Source organism: Lepisosteus oculatus, chromosome 2 (assembly GCF_040954835.1).
Source record: "Lepisosteus oculatus isolate fLepOcu1 chromosome 2, fLepOcu1.hap2, whole genome shotgun sequence".
NCBI classification, from domain to species: Eukaryota; Metazoa; Chordata; class Actinopteri; order Semionotiformes; family Lepisosteidae; genus Lepisosteus; species Lepisosteus oculatus.
The window spans coordinates 54,622,102-54,638,181 of NC_090697.1; the positions used below are offsets into that span (position 1 = coordinate 54,622,102).

The 16,080-nt window shown below is 36.5% G+C and overlaps 1 protein-coding gene across 1 annotated transcript in view; it reads left to right on the forward strand.

Moving 5' to 3' along the window:
- Positions 1–16,080, forward strand: part of igf2r (insulin-like growth factor 2 receptor) — a 96,938-nt gene that overhangs the window by 77,289 nt on the left and 3,569 nt on the right. Inside the window, exons 41-47 of the mRNA XM_015345087.2 lie at positions 1,019–1,155; positions 1,268–1,385; positions 7,364–7,510; positions 12,068–12,249; positions 12,720–12,906; positions 14,860–15,012; positions 15,769–15,838. Of these exons, the coding sequence (XP_015200573.2) occupies positions 1,019–1,155; positions 1,268–1,385; positions 7,364–7,510; positions 12,068–12,249; positions 12,720–12,906; positions 14,860–15,012; positions 15,769–15,838 (994 nt within the window). The remainder of the gene's footprint in view (positions 1–1,018; positions 1,156–1,267; positions 1,386–7,363; positions 7,511–12,067; positions 12,250–12,719; positions 12,907–14,859; positions 15,013–15,768; positions 15,839–16,080) is intronic.

The window sequence follows — 16,080 nt, forward strand, 5'->3', positions numbered from 1 at the left end:
CTAAAGGATCAGTATCAGTGTCATTGTCATGCAGTATCTTATGTAGCCTACCTGTGTCTGGAGGATTTGTTTTGCAAAGCAAAGATTAAAAGTTGACATGCTGTTCTCACCACTGACCTGAGCTGATCTACTGTAAATGTTATTGTTAGAGTTTAATTAAATCAATGAAAAAACATGAAGCAGAATTATTAGATGGAATTTGTTTGCAAACAAGATGGAGGGTTATGTTGATAATATAATTTTTCAAGAAAGTGTCAGCAGAACACATACTCTGTTGAATCCCAGGTCTAAATCACGTAGAATTCATTAATAGCATTTAGTCCTTAAAATCACAGTATTAATGATACTGGTCTGGATCAAATGTTCCTCTCATTACAGTTGTATTGATCAAAAGTTAAGTGTTGCTAATGTATGTGATTCTTGCAGAAAAAATGCTTGCAGAGTCAACACAAAAATGTGGGGCCACACAAAATAAAAGATTAAACATTTTAAACATTTAGTATTAATGCATTTTGTTGATAAAGTAGTGTTTTACAGCTTCTTGTGAGAACATGTGTGTAAAACCAGTGAAAATGTAACAGTATGACACATTATGTACTGTAATCATGTGATAATCCAAATTGCACTTAACTGCAAATGCAAAGTCCTTGCTATGACTCAGCTGGTCTGGCTTGAGTGGCATGTAAATGAATGCTGCTGATAAGAACCAGGTGCTCTGGTACATTTGAACCACATCAGAATTATCAGTGGAAATGAGTAAGTTATTCATAGTGATGGGGTGAGGGTTTGTATTGAGATCTTTCAGGTTCAGTTAAAAAGGATTATGCATGTTTATATATACAGTATGTATGTATGTTACAGCAACAGTTAACTTTGGCATAACAAAGCCTGAGATTCTTCAACAATTCATACATTTATACATTTTTTTATTTCTTTGCTGTAGAAGTGGCAGACACATCTCACACAGTATATTTCTTGCTTGAGTTACTAGAATAGCAGTTTATTCTTATATTCCTAGGTACTACATCAATTTTTGCCAGGAAATCCACGGAGGTCTTACAGACTGCCCTGTAACTGCTGCTGTCTGTCGGCAGACCAAAACAAAAAAAACACAGACACTGGGCCTGTTCTACACCCAGCAGATAAGTGTTAAGGGTAAGTAGAATTTGCATAACCTGTGTTTCCTAATGAATATCAAAGACGTAATAGCCTGCAGTGCTTGGCTACAATCCAGATTAATAGTCAAGTACCTCTATTTTTTCCAAAGATGAGAAGATCTATATCAACTACTCTAGAGGTGATGAGGTATGTGAAAATGGAATTCAAGCTAAAACCATTGTGCAGCTTGAGTGTGGAAAGACAATGGGAATTCCCACATTTCAGAGGTGAGTAGTACTATGTTTCTGACTCTGTCAGAAGTTGAAAAAATTGGACTTCCTTCTCATGCAGCTGGGGAACAGATGGATTTGTCCTGTTATGCACTCTGTGATTTTGTTTTTGCTGATCTATTATTTATCCGTTTTTTTATTGTCCAGTTGTTGCTGCTAACAGGTGATTCTTGCCTCTGCATACAGTAGATTGTTAACACGATTGTCTTTAGTGCTAAATTACCTCCGTCAATTGTCTTTGACTCTCCCTATATTTCTAGTCTTCCCAGAGCCATGTTTCCTCAATTTTTTTGCTTTAATAGATCAGAAAGATCCAAAATCTAATGAGATTGCACAGTCCAACTCAACTGAAAAAATGCAGAATTTATGTTAAGTTATGTTAAGTACAAGCACATTTTTCAATGGAAATCTTGGAATTTTGGAAACTTACTCTATGAAGGTATATTTTAGTATAGTTCATCTGCACACACATATGTGAGTTTGTTTTTGATTCTGTGACTAGTTTAGTATTTATTTTTAGAAACATAACAGTATGTAGTCATGTTCATTTATATAAGTCAGAACCATTGTACTCTTAATTTTGACATTGTATAAAATCTAATTAAAAAGGAAATAAGTTAATATTTTTGCTCTTTCTGTACATTGAGTACAGACATTAGTTATTTTATATATAGCACAGGATCCAGTTAATTTAATTAATCATCTTAATTTGAAATAAAGTATCTGCACTACACATCTCCATGTTAAACACATGTAACATGTTAGAACAGCTGCAGATTAAAGCTTTTATTTGTAGTTTGAAGAAAACTTTCTGTGAAATAGGTTTTTAGAGCACACTCAATATTATCAATAGGAAACATTTTGAATATGATTTACAGTTGATAAGACAGGTTATTAAAATATTTATATTGGCTGGTTCTGCTTAAGCAAATAAAAATATAATTACATTGCATAACCACACGTATGGTTCCTATGCATGAATAACTAGTTCAAATGAATGTGTGCATTTGTATACTGTATGTCTAAAATATCAGACTTCCCTTTTCTATGTGAATTACATGGTATTGTACTATAACGTTTTGTTACAGTTCATATGTATGGTGTACCAAATGATCTATAAATCTCAAATAATTTAATTTACTCATTTTTGAAAAAAGAGCTACATACATTTATAAATTAAGAAATGAATACAGTACTTTTTTAAGTGATTAGAAGCAGAAGATAATCGTGCTGGTCCTTATTCAATGGTTACAGTGCTAATATGATTAAGAAGTGCAGTACTTTATTAGAATTTGTCTTTAACAGTGTTATAATAATAGTAATAATAAACTTTATTTTATTTAGCGCCTTTAAAGGTGGCTTCTCAAAGCGCTTTACAGGATGACAATAACAATAAATAAGAAGACTACAACAGTAAATAAGAAAATTTCACAAGATAGGGCACAATTATAATTACAACAATACAACAATAACAATAGAGGAGACCGTGGAAGATGGTATTAAGAAGAGCAGAGGGGTGAAGAATGGAACCAGTTAAGTAAAGGCTTTTCTGAAGAAGAAGGTTTTGAGTCTGGATTTGAAGGAGTTTAGAGAAGGTGACTCTCTAATATCCTTGGGCAAAGAGTTCCAGAGCTTGGGGGCATAGCAGGAGAAGGCCCTGTCACCCATACAATGTAGACGGGCTTGGGGGACAGTAAGGAGGGCAGAATTTGAAGAGCGGAGGTTGCGAGGTGGGGAGTAGGGCGATAAAAGTTCAGACAGGTATTGAGGTGCCAAGCCATGTAAAGCCTTGTAGGTGAGCATGAGGATTTTAAAGTCTACGCGGAATTTGACCGGAAGCCAGTGCAAGGACTCCAGGATAGGAGTAATGTGATCACTTGCACTAGACCTGGTCAGGATTCTGGCTGCTGAATTTTGGACATACTGCAGCTTGTTCAGAGTTGATTTAGATACCCCAGGGAGTAGAGCATTGCAGTAGTCAATTCGAGAGAATACAAATATGTTGATCAGCTTTTCAGCTTTTTCAGTTAATGATAGCATAGGGCGTAGTCTTGCGATATTTCTAAGGTGAAAAAAAGATGTTTTGACAGTATGCTGTACATGTGGGTTGAATGTTAAGCCAGAATCGAATATAACCCCAAGGTTTTTCAATTTTGATTGAAGCTCAAGTACAGAGCCATCTACAGACAGGGTTACAGGACTGGCTTTACGAAGTTGATGGGGGGTACCAATAAGCATGACTTCAGTCTTGTCACAGTTAAGATGAAGGACGTTTTGAGTCATCCAAATTTTTATGTCAGAGATGCAATTAGATAGAATAGAGACAGCCACATCAGTGTCGGGTTTGGTATGGATGTATATTTGAGTATCGTCAGCGTAAAAATGAAAGCTGAGGCCATGTGATCTTAAAAGCTGACCAAGTGGGAACATGTAAATGCTGAAGAGCAAGGGGCCCAGTATTGAGCCCTGGGGGACACCAGACTTGACAAGACCAATTTCAGACCTGTACCCATTGAGAGAGACAAAGTGACAGCGATCAGTGAGGTAAGACTTAAACCATTTGAGGGCAGTGTCAGAGACTCCAAACACAGTCTCGAGACGAGAAAGTAAGATGTTATGGTCAACAGTGTCAAAGGCAGCACTGAGATCAAGAAGGATGAGTATGGAAAGAGAACCAGAATCAGAAGCTATTAGGAGATCGTTGGTGACTTTGACTAGGGCGGTTTCTGTGCTGTGAAGTTGACGGAAGCCAGATTGGAGGGGTTCGAAAAGGTTGTTTGTCAAGAGGTGGTTATGTAACTGAAGTGTGACAGCACGTTCTAGAATTTTAGAGAGAAAGGGTAAGTTGGAGATGGGGCGAAAGTTGTTAAGATTGTCGAGAGCCATGTTAGGCTTCTTTGGCACTGGGGTAATAGCAGCAGTTTTGAGGACCATTGGTACAATGCCGGTGCTCAAGGATTCATGTATTATATTGAGGACAATGGGACAGAGAGAAGAGAAACAGGACTGGAATAAAGTGTTGGGAATGGAATCTAAAATAGATGTGGTGGGTTTCATGCGCGTAACTAGTTTGTTTAGGGATGCTGAGTCAAGAAGAGAGAAGCTGGAGAGACGGGAACCAGAGAAGTTGGATGAGGAGGGAGGAGGTGTGGAAATTATATCCGTAGTGGAGAGAATGTGATGCCGGATGTTGTCAATCTTAGAACTAAAGAAATCTAAGAATGTGTTGCAAAGTTGTGATGAGGCAGGTAATGTGGTAGGGCAGTTTGGCTTGAGCAGTCTGTTGATGGTGGAGAAAAGATGTCTGGGATTGTTTTGGTGATTTTCAATGATGTGAGAGAAGTAGGTGGATCTAGCAGACTCTATAGTAACCTTATAATCAGATAAGTAATCTCTCCAGGCCTGATCATGTACATTTAGGGCGGAAAGACGCCACCTACGCTCAAGTTTGCGAGAGGCTGCCTTCATGAAACGCAGATGGTCATTGTACCAGGGGGCAGGGCGAGAGAAGGAGATGGTTCGAGTTTTTAAAGGAGCAAAGGTGTCGAGGGTAGATAAAAGAGCATTGTCAAGTAACTGTATTTTGTCCTCTAGAGGGTCAGAGGAAGAGAAACAGAATAAGGAGGACAGAACAGAATTTGCAAACCTTGGGTGATCAATTGATCACCAGTTGCGGAAATTTACAGAGCGTGAGGGGGAAGTGTTAGAAACAGGTAATTCCAGATTGAAGAGAATGGCTGAGTGGTCAGAGAGGCCTAGATCAAGGGGGGAGCAGTGGGAGACAAAGGAGTCATTTGCAATAATTAGATCTAAGGTGTGTCCTTTATGTGTAGGGGTACAAACAAACTGAGTAAGGTCAAAGCATCCCAAAAGAGAAAGGAAGTCTTTAGCCAGATTGGAAGAGGTTGAATCAATGTGTATATTAAAGTCCCCTAGAATAAGGATCCTTTTAAATTTAAGGGATAAGAATGAGAGAAAATCACCAAACTCACCTAAGAAGACTCCACTGGGTTTGGGTGGTCTGTAAACTGTGGCAATAATAGTAGATTGGGGGATAGAAACATTTAAAACAAGACACTCAAAAGAAGAGGGAGGAGGTATAGTAATAGGACTTAGACTGTAAAAAAGGTTGTAAATAACAATGATGCCCCCGCCTCTGCCTGAAAGATGCGGAAGGTCAAAGAAACCATATCCAGGAGGAACTAGTTGGTTGAACAGGAGTCCATCGTTTTGTTTGTGCCATGTTTCGGTTAAGCACAGAAGGTCCAGTTGTTTTTCTTTGATAATGTCACATAAAAGAAGAGCCTTGCTGTTAACGGAGCGGGTGTTGAGTAGCGCTGATCTGGCCAGTCTCGGGGATGCAGGGGGAAGCGGAGTGCGGTCCAGATGAGTGCGGTCCTGTCTTTGACCAGGAAGTAGCTTTGTTTTAGTTGAAGTTGCAGTGCAGTGTACCTCAGAGACATGATCGATGAAGCGAGACGGGAAGGAAATCCAGAGAGGGCGGTAGCAAGAGGTGAAAGTCTTCAGTTGAGTAAGTTCACAATGCAGTGGAAGTCGCATTTTTGAATTTGTAACATGGAGCGGATAGCGTGAAGCGGATGAAAATAGATAAATTAGAAAAATCTGTGTAATCGAGGAGAAAAAGGAAAAAAAAACATAAGTAAGTAGATAGAAATGAAAAACTGGTGAGAGGAGCGGCAGCCAAATGCGCCAGCGTTCCCTCTCGACCGGAAATGAAAAAAAAGGAAAAACTTTTTATAGGCAAAACTATTTTGACTAATGTAGTACATTACAGTGTAATTGAATACTTTGTGTGATTAATGTGGAGGTTAGACTTGGGTCTTTTGGACTGCCTAAATACAACTTAAGAAAAGTTCATAATTTTATTATGGAAGATCAATTTAAATTGAAGTAGAGACATATTGAGGTGGTTTTACTTGAACATTCCATTTTTTTGTGCCAGCATAGTCTCTGTAACACTTCAGTCTTGTTTTAACACAGGATGTGGGGTCAATAAGTGGGAAACCATGTTGTTGAGCATTGCCATTTTTTATTTCTTAAATTATTTTGAGATGATTATATTATCCATTTCTGTCTTTCCACCTTACGGGGGTAAGAGACGCATATTACTGTGGAGTGCAGGTGATTGTAATGTTTAACACATCCTACTTATTTGACAAATTACCAGCTTGACCTGACAAATTTTACCACATTGTCATGTCAACATGACAACACCTTTGTAAATTATAAAATGTATAAATTTGAGAGCGATTCCATGCCATATTGTCTATATTGATGATACACTACAGCAGTGGTATACAAATTAGTTAATGCTTGTTCTAAATCTAAAGCAATATTTCACCTTTTCAGCTAAGGACATATGGCAAGTATTATTTTGTTGACCTCATTCTCAATGATGTGTCAGTTGTTTACAGGATGTTTTTAATAAATACACATCTTGGCATCAAAATGTCTTGGTTGCCTCCACATTGTGCATTTGCATATTTTGGTTGTTTATATCAAATCTGCTTAAAAATAAAAAGCATACCTTACTTGAGTTTACAGTAGATCAATGTTCATTTAGCAGAATTAATGCATTATTTTACTCTCATTTCATAAATATGGTGGGACCAAGATTTGGCTAAATGGACACATTTCTAATGTAATTATTTGTCTGGATTGAGGGACCCATTCACAGTGTAAATATCCCTAAAAGATTCTGTATTTTATTATTACGGGAACCTCATCATTCACAGAAGTATGTTAGTACTGCACTGGACACAATCTGATAGCATGCTAGGTGCATTGTCCGTGAAAAAGATTAATTGGTAACATTTTAAGATTACAATTAAAATATTACTATTAAAAAATATTTTTATGAAGTTTAAATGGTTCTCCCAGTTTCAAGAGAAGATTCTGTAAATTGTCCCAATCACAATTGTCATATTAAATATCTTTGCTGTCCCCGTTGGCAGTCTGGATGAGAAGAACTGCGAATTCTGGCTACATTGGGAAACCCGAGCTGCCTGTGTCATGACCCAGCAGGAAGTACAGATGATAAATGGCACCATCACAATCCCAGACACAGGGGCCAGCTTCAGCCTGGGGGCTATTTACTTCAGGTAAGGCACTATACACAGTGTCCAGCACACCCAATAGTTCTGTAGATCACCAATAGAGCCCTCCAAGAGTCTGTCACCAAACGTCATCCTCTATATAACTGTATCATTCCATCTGTATGGATTTTACTGAATATTTTGCTGCAAACAAGTTTTTGAAGTAAAATATGTAAAATTGTTATTGTAGACTTGAAATCCAAACTGAAATAATCTTTTATCACAAACTGCGAAGCTAACATCAGGTGATGTCTTTGGAAACATGCTACAAGTAGTGGATGATAGATTTATACTACTGTATTGATTAAACATTGTCCTTGATGAAATGACGTTTCTTACTTTTTCTTCTGATTAAGAAAAACACAACACGGTTGACCTGGGTGAATTAACTTAAACCAAAGTACAGATTTGGTGGGTCTGTTAGTCTTTCCTTTGTTTAATTATGGAATTATGAAAAGAGTTGTTGTTTTTTTATACTGTGTGCCACATTAAGCAGAATTGCAGTATTGCATTCCAGTAAAGCATAATTTCCTCAAGCAGGTCAGATTAAGTTCATGAGAATTTAATTTACACAAAAGAGTCATTGATTCCAAAAACCTTGCCTGGGTTTAATGCTGTATATAGATGCAAGTATAAATCATTTAATACAGTTGCTTGAATTGTTCTTGAGGTTCTCTACGGCTGAGATTCCCTAAGCTGCAGAGCACAAATGGCTGTGTGCTGTTTATGCTCTGTGCATTTGAGGTTTATAAGAACTTTCTTAGACGTGATGCAGAACGCATTGCTGTGGCTTACTAAGCTCTGAGATGAAACATAGTTGTAGGGACAACTCTGTTAGGTCTTTCTGATGCTGAACAGAATTACTTTCAGAACATGTAAGCAACATGTGGTCATGTGGTTGAGAGAGCCATCATAGCAATACATGTTTTATTTTAGCTTTGTAGCTTCTGTAAGGCAATTTCATTGAATCTGTAACATACAGCTTTCACTTACAATAGGGAGATTGGGCAAAATGATGGTAGAGTACATATAGAAATACTACACCCCTTTGAATGTATTTATTTGTTGTGTCGTTGTGTCAGTGCCCCAGAATTTCTTGTTTTTAAACTTATTTTTTCTTCTCTTGTACTCCACAACTTTAATATAATGATATATTAAAAATACAATATGAAACATAATTACATAGGTTTCCACCCCACTTGGCAGAAACAGTTAAACTGTGAGTTCTACCAACTTTGCAGACTCCGATTTGCCGTATTTGACAGTTCTTCTTTACAAACTGGTATCACGTTCCTTGGGAAACCTCAATGGACAGCCATCTTTAAAATTTGTGGCATGATTTAGAGTGGATGTATGTCAGTGCTGTGACTGACTCAAGGATTTTTATTGTTTTGATCCTTAGCCACTCTGGTGTAGATTTTGCTGCATGTTTTGTGTCTTTGTCTTGCTGAAAGGTAAACTTCCATCCCGGATTCAGCTTTCTTTGATAGGATAGCATGATTTCTTTAAGGTGTTTTTTGTATTTTGCTCGACTTGTTTTTGCTTTTAGCGCTCATCCCTGATCAGAAACATCCTCTAAAACAAAGTGATTTTTAAAATTAGTTAAGGTGGTCATAATATATGTAAGGCAACAATAGAAGAAGGAAGGAGCCATCAGTCAAGAAAGCCTGTAGCCATGTGGCAAAAAGTTCTGTGGTCTTAATAAGTTAAAATGAAAACGTTTGGCCTTATCAATTACATATTGTCAATTTTGGCACATTGGTCCAAACACAACACAGCACATCATCCAAAGAACAGCATCCTTACTGTGAAGCAGGGTGGTAGCAGGATCAGGTTAATGCATTTTAAATCCAAGTTATAAGGCAACAAAAAGTGAATATTTCGAAAGGGGTGTAGACTTTCCATAGGCATTGCACATATCATGTGTAAAGTGATGTTTTTTCTTAATACAGTGGGGGTAAAATATAATAAGCATAAGCATATTGAAACATATTTCAATATGAAATTTTTATATAGTTTGTCTTGTACAGTGGGCGTAGAAAGTGTTAGCTCCCATTGTATTTTCCCAAATTTTGTTGTGTTACAACCGCGAAACTCGATAGACTTAAGTATTTTTGTCCCTTTTGATCCATATAGTATCCTTTCTAATATCAATGTGTTTTAAAGTTTGGCGCTAAAAACATAAATTAGTTCAAAAGAAAAACCCTAGAAAAGTATTTACCACCTTAGCAATAATAAGCTCTGCCTTCACCAGTTGCCTTCAGAATTTGCACAATATGCTGATTGGAATCCCTTTGTGTGCAGCTAAAGTGGTTAACCATTCAGATTGAACCACATCTTTCTTTGTACATCTAAATACACCTGTCTGTGTGAGTTGCCACCACATTGTAAAGTTCTGGACAGTTACATAGACATTGTACAGTTATGGACAGACAAGTCAGGTGAGGGATATGAAAGGATTTCAATGGTACTGGTTATCCCAGGGAGCACTGTTAAATCAATTATCAGGAAGTGGAGGGCATCTAAAACTCAGAATCTTCAACGACCAGGTCATGCTCCAAAACTCAGCAGGTGGGTAAGAAGGACGTTTTTCAGAGAATCAGTCAACAGGTCGAAAACCCTCAAAAACCTATGATGTCTCATTATTGAGATGGTAGAAACTATGAGTGAGTCAACAATACCTCAGGTACTCTGTAAATCTGGGCTGTGTGGTAGAGTGGTGAAGCGGAAGCCATAATTGAAAAAAGCTTATATAAAGTCCCTCCTTAAATATGCAAAAAGATACATAGGAAAAAATACTGAAAAAAAATGTAGTCTGGTGAGAGAAAAATTGAGTTATTTGCCCTTAATGCTAAGCGTTTTGTCTTGTGAAAGAAGAACACTGCTCATCACTCACAAAACACCATTCCCAGAAGGTTTGGTTTGGCAGCGTAATATTGTAGAGTTCCTTTTCATCAGCAAGAACTTGTTGGCTTGTCAAAATAGAGGGCAAAATATAAAACATGCAGATCCTGGAACACAACTAAGAACAGTCTGCAAAAGATCTGCAACTGGGATGGAAATTCAGATTTCAACAGGAGAGTGACCACAAACACAAAGCCAAAGCAATCCTTGAGTAGTTTAAACTGAAGAAGGTGGAAGTGCATAAGTGGCCCAATCTAAGTCCAGAGTTAAATCCCATTAAAATCTGTAAATCTGTGGTGTGACGATCACTGTACACCACCGCTCCCTCAGTAACCTGCAACAGCTGGAGCAATTTTGCAAGGAAGAGTGAGTGAAAATTAAACCCACAAGATGTGAAAAGCTGGTTAAATCATCCTGCAAAAGGGGGAGAAACTAAGTATTAAATTCTTAAAGTCTTAGAGGGGTGAATACTTATTCTGATGAGTTTTCTATTTTTTTTTTTGTGTACAATAAAAATGATTGTCCCATCAAAATTTTAAGTATCTTTTGTTAATCGTACAAAACTACCCTATTCAAATTGTTTTGAATTTGAGGAGATAACATGGCAAAATGTGGTAGAGGTCTAAAAGGGGTCAATACCTTCCACATCCAATGTTTATTTACAAGGATTTTTCTATGCTCATGTACACTAACCGTGTTTGTGGCAATATACAGGGTAAAACAAAAAAAAAGTCACCACTAACAAAAAATTATAAAAATAACATTGAATCGAAATAAAGAGTGAGGGAAAAATATGGATTTCTCAGACTGGCATAGTGAATTCCAGAGTAATGGAGCACGGTGTCTGAAAGTACGTGGCCAGAGTTGCTTGTATCTATAAGAAAGTACTGCTAGAAGGAGTGCCTCAGCAGAGTGTAAAACCCTATTGGGTACATAGGCAGTAATGAGATGTGCTATGAATTGCGGGGATTTGGTGTGTAGGACTTCAATTGTTAACAATTAAAAAATTTAATTGAATGAACTGGGTAATGGGTAGCCAGTGAAGATGCCAGAATTGAGGTGATATGGTCGTGGAACCTTGAACACATTAAAAGTTTAACAGAATTTTGGACCATCTGAAGTTTGTGTAAGTAGAAGAAGGGAGACCTTCTAAGGCTATTACAGTAATCTAGTCAGTAAGGAACAAATCAGGATTTCTACAGCAGTATTAATCAAAAAGAGACCAAATGCAGATAATGTTTCTAAGGTGAAAGTAAGTCTCTCTCTCTCTCTCTCTTTCTCTCTCTCTCTAATTACTTCAGATTTTCCTTGACTTTGAATATTCCACTTATTATTTATTATACAATTTACATTCCTAAACAAAAAGATAAAAAATGACATACACTGTCGAAATCAGGATTTTGACCATCCTCTGTAATTCTTACAGTTATGTTACTAGAACAAAATTAACCTTGATCAATTTAAAAAATACCATTATATATACAATAGAGTACATGTGTATCATACATAATCAGAAGTATATAAAATCTCATACTGTATATATTTTCATGTACTGTATGTTGTTCGCACCTACAGAAAATGCATTGCTTGGCAACAATTACAGAAATTATTTTGAACATGTTTTAATTACAGTATTCTGAAAATGTTTTTGTTCACCAGGATGCACACAGCATATGGAGACATAAGATCAAATGGAGATAAGTACATCTATAATATCCAGCTGTCTGGGATTACAGACACATCCTCTGGTTGTTTAGGAGCCAATATTTGCCAAGTAAAGGTCAGTGGAGAATACAAAAGGAAAATTGGACACTCCAGCTCAGCCAAATACTATGTTAAAGGTAAACCCAAACATATTTTATTAAATTAGGCATATTCATTTTAAAGGTAGTAATTACAGTAAATCCAGCATTTGGAATTTTGTGGAAAAGTGAACTGTGTAAATGAAAACTATGGTTGTCACAGCTGGTAATAATCACTTTACTTTATTGTTAATTTTACTTACGGATGCCAGTAGGTCACTAAATGGAAAAACAGCAAATTGACACATGAACATGGCCTGATGTAAAATAAACTTGAACAGTCCAGTTTTGAGAGATAAATGTAAACTGGATTAAAATATAAGCGTATGCCCTTTTTAATTATACTCAACAGTCAATGTAATGTCAACATCAAACTCATAAACAGCTTAGCTCTTTCACATTTCACAAAATGCAAGGTTTTAGATTAAATTTGTAGATAAAACTGAAAAGTGTGTAAATAAAAAAAAATAATCAATAAACACTAAAGTAAAAATTATTTGCTTTTCTAGATGGAAACTTAGATGTGGTGATCCCCTCAGATTCTCTCTGTGGCCGGGATAAATCCAAAAATGTGTCCTCCACCATTATCTTCCAGTGTAACCCATCAGCAGGTGAAGGGATCCCAGAATTTCTCCTAGAAGCAGACGACTGTCAGTACCTCTTTCATTGGCACACATCTGTTGTGTGTGATCTTGTGTAAGTTACAGAGGTCTCTACACATTAGTCTGTTACAAAAAATGCATTTAAACCTTTTCATTCCTGTCTCAAAGCTAAATAAAAGAATAAGATACGTCTGTTCTTATGAACTCTACTTTTACTCATAATATATGGTCAGTACTATATTAGATTGGCCAAAGTTCAGGATAAGTATCTCAAAGTGTTGCATATGAGTGGCCTTGCAAAAGGGACTATTCTTGAAGTGCATCAGCCTATGGAAGAAATGTATATGAACAAAAAATCTATTTCTCCCCCGTTAACTTATTAAGTTGTGATTTCTGTGTGAATTTATGGCAATAAATTGAAACTTCATTTATTGAAACTTTACAAATTTTTAAAATGTCCAACAATTCTGAGTAATTCAAATGGGTATTAAGAAATCAGAATTACAGTGAGGATAACTAGAAATAATTTTGTTTTGAAAAAATATTATGCTTGATTAATATATCCCTCTACACATGCCACATGACAGAAGCAGTGAGCATTGACAAAATACCATTACGTGCATCTGGCCTCCCATCGTTCCATGTGTGGAGAGGCAACATTAAAATAGAGCTTTTTCCCTTCCCACGCTTAATGGCTTGAAAGCCTAGGTATTTCTCACTAGGTTGCTCTGGGGACTATAATAAATGGTTAGAAGTTTAATTGGGCTGTTGAGCACGAAGAAATCATTGATTAGGCTCTGAATTAAACATCTTTTGTCTCCGCAAGAACAGTATTTTTCTGTGTGTAATTGTAAGCTTTGCATTTCAAGCAGTTCATTTCTGGCTCCATCTCTTCAACTTCCTGAAGTGGTTTTCTCTTTATATTGTTATTATAAATGAGGTGCTGTTCTCAATTGAGTCTTCAATCTCAAAGAAACTCTTAACGTTCAAAGCAGATAACAAATACTGATGTACCCCTTTTTAGAGAGTAACACCCTTTCTCTCTAAACTCACTTGGGAAACCAACACTGATCAGGGAACGGATCCTGCTTTTTTGCTTTTGGGTCCTCCTGTCTTGCAAATGAAAATGAAAGACAAACCAAAATCAAAACTTAATGAACAGTTTCAAATACCATATCACAACAAAATTAAGTTAAACTGTTACTCAAAATCTATATTTTCTTATTTGAATAATTGCCTGTTTATACTCAAATGTATTTCTGTCATCTGGTTAATTTGGGCTGTAACTTGTAAAGCAATTGTCCTGTAATCGTTGGCAAATTTATACTATGTAGTGAGCGTAGATATTACTGGCCCTACAAAGTTTTTTTTCTCCCCCCACCCTCCACTAACAACCTAATTTTAACATGTGCCAAATTCTAACCCAGGATCTAACCTTAACGTGTTTTTGGTTTAACCAATGATACAATTCAAAAAGTATACATGGACCATAGTTTATTAATCTATTTATTGTTTTAAATGAATTGTAACATTAGATGATTAACAGAGTTCTTTTGAGCTTTATACTTCAGTGTTTGCTAATGCGTAGAACATGGCAATAATTTAAGAAATATATAAAGTATATCAGTGTTTACTGAAGTGTTCTGGAATAGAGTGCTGTAAGACTTTTCCCCTTTTCTAACTCTGACCTATCAAATATCCTCATCTGTTAGGTGGTATGTTAATATCTAGGCATATTTATTTTTCAAAAACATTTTAATCAGTTTTTAAAAACAAAACAACAAGGGAGCAAAGTGAGGAAGTTTTATGAATGTCAAGAAGAAGGTGTAAGAAGGAGCTTAATAGAAAACTGTATTTGGACATGCTTCTTAATTTGCATCAATACTGCTGTTCTCTATGCAGAATATTATCATGTACACCTTCAGCCTGTGATTCAAGGCACACTTTTCCTTTTGTTATCAAAGAAGATTTTTTTCCAAAATGATCTGCTTTGGTAGATCTATTTTGGTATGGAGTTTGTAATTATTTTCTTGAACCTTTCTCACAGTGCTGTGATGGATAGTGGCAAAAATGACAAGAGTGACAGTGGGCTTATAGGTCTGTCTGGAAGAAGTCAGGCAGTGGGAGCTGTGCTGAGTGTGCTGTTGGTAGTGCTCACAGCTTGTCTCCTCATCCTGCTACTATACAAACGGGAAAGGAGGTAAGACAGCAGAGAACATGGAGTGCAATTCAGGTATTAGTTAGTGTACCGTAACGTTTGTAGTCATGTGCATGTGCCCTTTGATCTAGCAGAATGAATTCTGTAACCATCCCTTAGACCAAGCTTGGCTATTTTATAGTGATTTTTTAATAATGATCCACTTCTTAGAACAAAAGAAGCTTTATTGGATTGTTTCACCATGAATTGCAGTGTGCACACTGGTATTGTTTGCATGGATCCTGGAACTGGTTAAAGTCTCAGTGCACAGGCAGACCAGCACTCCATTCTAATACGTCTGTGCAGCAATAAGTATGGGTCATGTATGTCTCACTCTAGTCTCGAAGAATATAATTTATACTGAGTGGTCCTCTCTTTTGTGTTAGCTGTATACGTCAGTTTGTTTTGCTAAAATCGTTAGTAGGTTCTTTTCTTAGTTATTATTTTACCCTGTCTGTATCTTTCAAAGCACTTTAAAAAAATTATTCCAGCTATATATTCAATATAGCTAATTTATCTTACACCTAAAGGTATTTTGCCACAGGCTCAGTGCAGCTAATTTAAAGCATTAATAAGGTTAGGGGGCTTTGTGTTTGGCTGTAGATACTGTGATGTTGTTTTTAAATATTTTTAGATTGGGTTTTAATTCAGGACTTATTAATGTCCTGATTAATTTTGTGTTCTTGTTATTTCATCCTATGCTTTATTGGAGAAATATGAAAAGTATTTTGTGTCTGTAATAAGTTTAATTTTCCGTAGGGAACTGGTTCTGCAGAAGGTGACTGGGTGCTGCAGAAGAGGAGGGAATATTTCCTATAAATATTCAAAGGTAGAGGATACTTTTGAAAAGTTTACTAAGTATGTTTAAGAAATATAAAAAACAAATGGTGCTGTTAGTGTCATTTTCTTGTATACTTAATATTTTTAAGTTAAATTCTTTAGAAAAAAAAGGAAAGTTTGTGACTTTAAGTGTTTGTTCCCAAAGAGGACATTTGGTAGGAGGGATAAATCTGGATAATTTGTTGACCTAAGATTGTAGGTGTCTTACTCTGCTCGATTTTCTCTTGACAG